The sequence below is a fragment of the Cupressus sempervirens genome, chromosome 6, assembly GCF_028749045.1.
Source record: "Cupressus sempervirens isolate cs-2001-9-10 chromosome 6, ASM2874904v1, whole genome shotgun sequence".
NCBI lineage: Eukaryota > Viridiplantae > Streptophyta > Pinopsida > Cupressales > Cupressaceae > Cupressus > Cupressus sempervirens.
Genome location: NC_143123.1, coordinates 289,180,902 through 289,188,530, shown reverse-complemented (window position 1 = coordinate 289,188,530; position 7,629 = coordinate 289,180,902). Strand labels below are relative to the sequence as shown.

The 7,629-nt window shown below is 36.3% G+C and overlaps 1 protein-coding gene across 2 annotated transcripts in view; it reads right to left on the bottom strand.

Moving 5' to 3' along the window:
• Positions 1 to 2,132: 2,132 nt before the first annotated feature.
• The window catches only part of LOC149552347 (Transducin/WD40 repeat-like superfamily protein), a 94,456-nt gene continuing 88,959 nt past the window's right edge, over positions 2,133 to 7,629 (bottom strand). For both annotated transcript variants that reach the window (XM_089787882.1, XM_089787883.1), the window contains 2 exons: positions 3,075 to 3,185; positions 2,133 to 2,948 (listed from right to left, as the gene is read on the bottom strand). In XM_089787882.1, the coding sequence (XP_089644008.1) occupies positions 2,563 to 2,948; positions 3,075 to 3,185 (497 nt within the window). In that variant the 3' untranslated portion in view covers positions 2,133 to 2,562. The remainder of the gene's footprint in view (positions 2,949 to 3,074; positions 3,186 to 7,629) is intronic.

The window sequence follows — 7,629 nt, the reverse complement described above, 5'->3', positions numbered from 1 at the left end:
TGCAGTGTTCGTTTTGGGCTCATACAGCCAAGGGAGGGCCTACTGTATGGGCGCACATCCAGCCCAGAGTTTGGACTACGGAGCGTGGTGGGATGTTATGATCCTGGTGGGTGGCCTTCACTAGCACCTCAGGTTTTGGTGCAACCAAAGTGATAAATATGAGAAGACTCATTATCAGCCATAAATAAAAACCCAAAGCTTTCTCCCACTTCCTCTAAAAGAGAGCCCACTCAAAGATGAAGAGGGAGATGGAGAAGATGAATCCAGATGGAATCTTGTTAAACTTCTTAGGGGAGGGGTTGAAATTTGAATATCATGGCTTATCACTAACAAAAATCTATCCTCCCAACTAAAAAAATGATCACACAAAATTTTGTTTGTCCTAAACAATGTCAAAATTTGCAATAAAAATACCCCTGGCTAAAGGGAAAAGATGCATTGTGCCCAAGAGAAGCGACTCCCAATAATGAGAAATCCAAACTATAGTTGAGAGAGGCTAGGCCAAAAAATCCTAAGCTAACAAGCTACAACTTGAGAGGATAAGACGGAAACATTGTATGTATCTTCCCCTCTGTCTTCGCATCCAGTTCAATGGCAACACCTATAGATACTGAAAAAAATCCACTATCCACAAATCTCCTTGACCTTCGAACAACCTTGCTAGAAGTAGCGACAACAAACACAGGAGAACCACCATGAGCAACAACATTAGAAATAGGCCAAGGGATCTTACCATGCGCCAAGGAACCCACCTCCGAAGATGGATGACTAGCAAATGTCACTCCCCCGCCACTAGACAACACCAAACCCAAGTGAGTGGAGTTCGAAGGTTTTGAAAACGAAGCAGAAGCAAAGCATTATCAATAGAAGGCAACGCGACAATGCAAGTACAAAGGGAAGGGATTGGAGCCCTGATGGCAACATTAGCAAAAACTCCAAAGATGACATCCTTAACAAAAATGGGAACCCTAACAACAACGGAAGCAACAAGAGGCATGGTTTACAATAGAGGTATAAAATTAACCTTCAAGTATCATATAAGTTTTCTTGAAATTAAGTTCTAAGATATACATATCTAGAAATGTCCTTACTTCATTAAATAACTATTTTCATTATTTTACTTTAGTTAAAATATTTTTTTATAAACTAAGTATTTTTAATTTATTTGATTAATATTTGTACTTTCTATAATTAATTAAATAAATATTTTCATTTATTTTAATCATGTATTGATTTTTTTCCTATTAATAGATTGTCCTAAATCACCTTTTCACTATTAATTAAATAAATGCTTAATTATTAATTTTTTATTTATATCCTCTTCATTATAATGCTCCCCCATAATCAATTCAATGAACTTTAAAATGTGAAAAATTATGCATCTCTTAATCTCATCCCTCCATTTATTTAATCTGTCAATCATATTCACTCTACTTTTACCTCTTTATCTTAGTATTCACTCTAATTTTACCTCTATATCTTAGTCTTCCATCTTTTAACCTCTTGATATTAACCCTTGACCTTTTTAGAGACTTTTACGAAAAAGAATTTTTCCTCTCATTTGGCCTAACAACCACTAGAGATTACATTATATCTTGCTATGTTTTGCACTCTTTTCATGTCATCTTGTGCTAGTTCTTACTGTCGAAAGCAATACTGTTCCCTACAACAAAGTCAAGCTTATCTCTTAACCTTATTAGAGAATTTTATAAAAGAGGTTTTTTTGTCTCATTGGACCTAACAGCCACCTGAGATTAGCATGAATTTTACATCTCATTTAGCCTAACGACCACTTGAAATTAGATGTGGTCTTTTTATGTTTTGTTTCCATTATCAATAACTACATTCCACTCTTTTCATTTCATCTTGGGTTAGTGCTTATGTTGTAAGCAATACTATTACCTTCAACAGAGTCAAGCTTATCGATGTATCAATTGATAAAATATTAAAAAAGAAAAACACACAAATAAGAGACCATGAGAGAAACATCTCTCCTCCCTGCATAGATGATAACTGCTAAATCTATAAATCACGTATGCTTTTATTATGGGGAAAAGATAACTGGATGATTAATAAACATGTCCAATAAATCCCATCGTAAATGTAAAACAACAAATTAATATTAATACAAATTGAATGGGTAAATTACTAAGTAAATCCTTATTATGATAAAAATTAAGTGGCCTGACTCTACTTCCTCTCCATAGTGAAAGAGGGACAATAAAATTGGAACATGTTAAATCACACATGTCAAAAGCTGAATTAGAGCAGTGCAATAGCTTATCATTTGCTACACAATTTAAGCCTTGAAGGAGACTTTTGCAATTGAGATCTTAACATATAAATGAATCTTGTAGTGGCCAGTGTTTCAAGTTTCATGTGTTCCAACTCAAAAGAAATGTTAAATTATACGGAGAACCACAACTCGTGAAAGAAGACCATTGCTGTTGTAAGAAGTAGCATGTCAAAAGAAAAATTACATTGAGGCTGATGAAGATTAGCACATTAAGGATGCCTTGCTAGATTTAATACAAAAAACAAGGTTGCCTTGCTGGATGTATGCTAATCTGGGCAAGTTGAGTCTTCACTTGTTGCATCATCACTAAAATCTGGAAGCATAGGCACAAAAGTACAACATAGAGATTCACGATCCTTAAGAAGTAAGGATGTCCCATCTGGGTTCCATTTCAAGTCAGAAACAAGAAACTGAGGCAAAGGAACATTTACACAACAGGCACCAGAGGGTGTCCACATGTATAAATGTGAGCTTCCTGTACAAACAGCCACACGGGGATATATAGGATCCCATGCAGCTGCACGAATAGGATCTTTGTGTAGCAGTAGTGCAGCAAGCTCAAGGTGACAAATATCCCATATCCAAAGTGCTGTTGGCATATTGTCATTGCGTGTAAGTAAATATTGACTATCTTTACTCCAAGATAACAAGCCTGTTGAAATGAAATACAATTACTTGACATTTTGGACCCAAAATTAAAATATCAGCTTTGGAAGGCATAAAATTAAAATATAAATTTCAGAGTTTTGAATCTCAGGAAAAATCATATGGTAATTACCTACGCCTTGTTTGGGATTCGGTTTATCCAGAGGAGGCTTTTGTGAAGGTATATTCACAGGAAATTCCACAACCTTGTAACGGACTCTAGAATGACCTTCAGCTGCATTCTCTGGTTAACAGAAGAAATTAGTACCATTAAGTCTTAAATAAGGAGATTTGTACTGCCATCTGCATGCATGCATACAATGTATATATCAGTTAATTCCAAAATGCTAATGAATGCCATGTCTGTTTATGACGCAGCCTATGATGTTTTTAGAGAGAATTGCCTATTATATCAACATGAAGATGTTTGCTTTTCAATTTGTTTTCACTTCACCGAGCAAACTTTATCAAGAAATCACAAATTGCACCTAAAAATTAGGGTGAAAAAATAAAATGTATTCAAACAATTTGGGAGATTAAGCCCATCAAAGGTTCATCTGTTATGCCTATTCATAATAAATTTTTATGTATAAAAAAGGAAAATCACCTCCACGTGTAGAATTTGGAGCTTAAAGCTTAATAAAACCTTTCAGGAAGAAGCAAATAAGATGCATTGAGGGAATGCCAGATGTTTCGAAGTTCAAAGTAAAATGGAACCTTTCTTGTCTAAAATTGTGTCAGATTTGCTTGTGGATAACTCCACCCAGGAACAAAATAACTTATATAAATTTACAACCTAATTATTCAAAAAAGCCTAAAAAAAGAAGTGTACTCAAAAACGCAATGAACAAAACTTAAAGAGTATATATTCATCAAGCATGTGTAAACAACAAATGCATTGAAGTATTTATAACAAATATAAAAAGAATATGAAGATGACAACTCGCTCTTCAATCAGTACAAGTCCAAAAGAGTGAATTGACACCTCACAGCTCACTGTCCAAAAAAGGAAAGTCTTAACTGCCAAGGAAGAAGATGGCACCTCTCTAAATAGGACAAACATAAAATATCTTGACCTACAATGCAATGAATACATGCATATACATAATAATCTCCCTAGGAATAAGGTGACACCTAACTGTCTAAAAAAGTGAGTCTTGCTCCTCAAGAAGAGGATGAGTGCTCTCTCTTGAAAAGGGACTAGAACAAAAATAACCTGCAGCATAATAGATGCATATAACTACAACCTTCCCTAGGTGAAGCTTAGAAGGGTGATTTAGATGTAAGTTTTAATAGTTTCATAGTAGCAGGTTATTATTTATTATCTAATTATTGGTATGTTGCAGAACAGGGTCAATTTTCAAGAGTCATTAATTGTCATGTCATCTAAAATATGCATGAGACAAAGATCTTGAGAAATAATAAAAAATGGCTCAGCTGTAACTGGATGCACTATTGCTTGTACGTGACAGCTGTCTTGTAGGGGGGCATTCTACAAATTAAGTTTCAATACCAAATCTCCTAAATATAAAATTGATCAAAGAATGGAGGCATAGGAGGTTGGAGGATAATCACAGCCTCTTGTCAGTCGCAATAGAGTTGCAAAATTGTATTAGTAATAGAGTTGCAAAATTGTATTAGTAACTTACTAACTTCCAATAGCAGTGGCGATTTTTATGTTAATGATCTAGTTGCAATGGTTAACAAAAGTCGCTACCACCAAGAACATCGTAAGCATTCCCTGCTAAAGTTTGAAAGGAGGAGAATAAGGACGTCATTGATGTTGTAAACAGTTGTAAACAAGTGCAGCTGGCTATAGAGATCCTCTGACCGATTGGCTGGTGATAAGTTCACTTGAAGGGAAAGTAGGATAAGTTTTCATATAAGTGATCATGTGTAGCATGATCCAGTTAACAGTATGCAAACCTAAAGGTATGCATAGGCATACAATTTTCTTCCTAGTTCATGATATATACTTTGTCCGCACGAAGGTAATGCAATTGTGATGTTGCTATCTATACTAATGATCTTATCACCATAGGTAGCAAGGCCACTTCATTGCTGCAGTGAAAACTGATTTATGCTCAGTTGACATGACTGATCTCAACCTCCTATAGTATTTCCTTAGCATTGAAGCATGATCACCTAACCATCCATTTTACGCCTCTCAAGTGAAGTGCGCTACAAATCTATTGGAAAAGCTTTGAATGGCATATTGCAATCCCTCTGTTACACACAAGGAGGGTGGTGAAGTTTCGAAAATGAAATGATTCGTCATGTCATGCCCCCACCATAAGGAAGATATTAATGCCCAAGGAAATCCTCTTTTTTCTAGGACTTCACAATTTTATAATTTATATACTTAATTGGCAGCCATCAGGCAGCGATTGGACAGTGACTGAAGAAGGATAACAATGAGCGGGAGCAATCACTTGTAGAACGGTGATTAATAGGAGCGACAATATATTAGACAGCAATCTATTTTAGGAGCAATGATTAATATAAAGGAAACAAAGCTCTTACTATGTTTACAGCAATCCCCTAATCCAGCGATCAAATAAGCTTAACAACAACTAAGATTAGTGAGAGGCCAAAAGATAGTTTGGAAGAGAGACCAATCTTGAAGACAGGGTGGCCGCCTAAAAGGACATAATCCTTCAGCCACAAGGGAAGGATAATTCAGGAGGGAATTTGATTGAAAAAGGCATTGAACCAATCATAATTGGCACTCATCCAATATAGCAGAAATCAGCATCGAAAGAGGAAAATGGCATGATTATATAGCTACTAAAAACATATAACCCGCAATAAACTTATATTCTACAAGTATAGTGGCATGAAATAGTAGAATCAAAATAATTGTTATGTGCTAATGCAAAGTGCATATTCTAAATCGATGATCTGTTTATAATCTTACAAGTAATCATGTAGAAAAGAGAAGGAAATGCAAGAAAGGGAAGTAGATATGATATCGCCATCTAAGTAAGCCTATGTGTCTACCATATGTGGCCCAAGGGGATATTAAGTCCACTCTTGAGCTTAGATAGGAGGATGATGGAAATTGTGATTTTAGGAAAAGACTTGGGGCAAACTCAAAAGGAGGCATTACAATTGGCATCAAAGTCCGCTCTTCAGCTTATATAGGAGGATGATGGAAATTGTGATTTTAGGGCAAGACTTATGGCAATTCCAAAAGGAGGCATTACAATTGGCATCAAAGCATTGTTTCTGCAAACATAACAAAAGATAGTTGATGCGACTAAGCCAATGGGCTCAAAGGGCTCTGGAAACAGACAAGAAGAAACTTGCATCCACCATTAACTCCACACAGAACAACACAATGAAAAAACAAATAGGAAATGAACTAAGGGACATCATGGAGCGCAACAAACAAACAACCACAACTCTCATGGAACAAAATGAGAAAACAACACAACTACTTCCTCAAGCCATCCCAAACATGAATAATACATTCAGTAATCGTCAACACAAACAAACTAAAGGGAGGGATGCCAACTCTTATCGTTCTGAAAATAACAGTGGGGAATCAATATTAGGCTGACATGTCCTTTCATACCTAGAAGAAAACATGCAATAGATAAACCTCCCATTGACAATGTTGATGAAATTGCTGAAGCACACTCAAAGCTAGACCCCAAAGTTAGAAGAAATGGTTCCTTTACAGATCGCTGTGATGCTAAAACTCAGACTGCCCCTAGAAGGGAAAGGGAACAACCCAGCAAAGATTTAAGACAAGGGTAGGTAAAGTGACTCTACCCAACTTCCATGGAATGGACATCCATCTCTCACTTAATCCCATGCTGGAGGATGCTATTAAATTTGCCATCCTACACTTGGAAGGAACTGCCCATTATTGGTGTCATCATGGCCTTAATAATAAAGGCCATCAACACATAACACATAACAACTTATGATGAATTCATAACCACTCCGAAAATACTGTTGAAGAAACACTGAAAACATGACTCAAGTCTGTTGACACTTGACTACTTCTGTTATGTTTGTAAACCGCTCGGAGAACACTGTTGAAGAAGCCCTGAAAAGTCTGGAAATATTCACACTAATAAACCCAACAATTCCATACTTTATTATACTCAATAAACTTCATATTAACAATTTCTACGCACACCAAACTGTAATATAAAAGTTGATAAACAAGCTGAGGTTGCAATCAGTCATACTTTGACTGCTTCAGCATTTTAGAGCTGTTGCTAATGTTAGAACAGCAGTAGCACAAAATAACACAACAAAACCCCTATCACAATTGTTTTCTCACTAAAACGTGATATGTAAACATCATTGGCACGCTAGGTGCCTCACACGAGGGAGAAAAGGGCATCAAAATCCTAGGTGTCCCAGTCACCACATTCCCATGCCTCCTCATATAAGGTAAGAGTCCAGCTATGCAACAAAATCTGCAGTCATTAGCTGTACAGCCTATTCTTCTATAATCATTAACATCTCAAATCAACAGAAACAATGTATCCATACCAGTAATAAGAAATCTAGAATGGCACGACTAGGTAAGCGAATATGGCATGCCTGCAAGTGTAGACCTTGTCCAGTAACCATCAATAATACCCCAAAATCGCATGCACTATCACCCAAATAATGGCAACAGAAAACCTCTTCAAAACACATCAAAAAATTTCATGTCTGCAAACCAA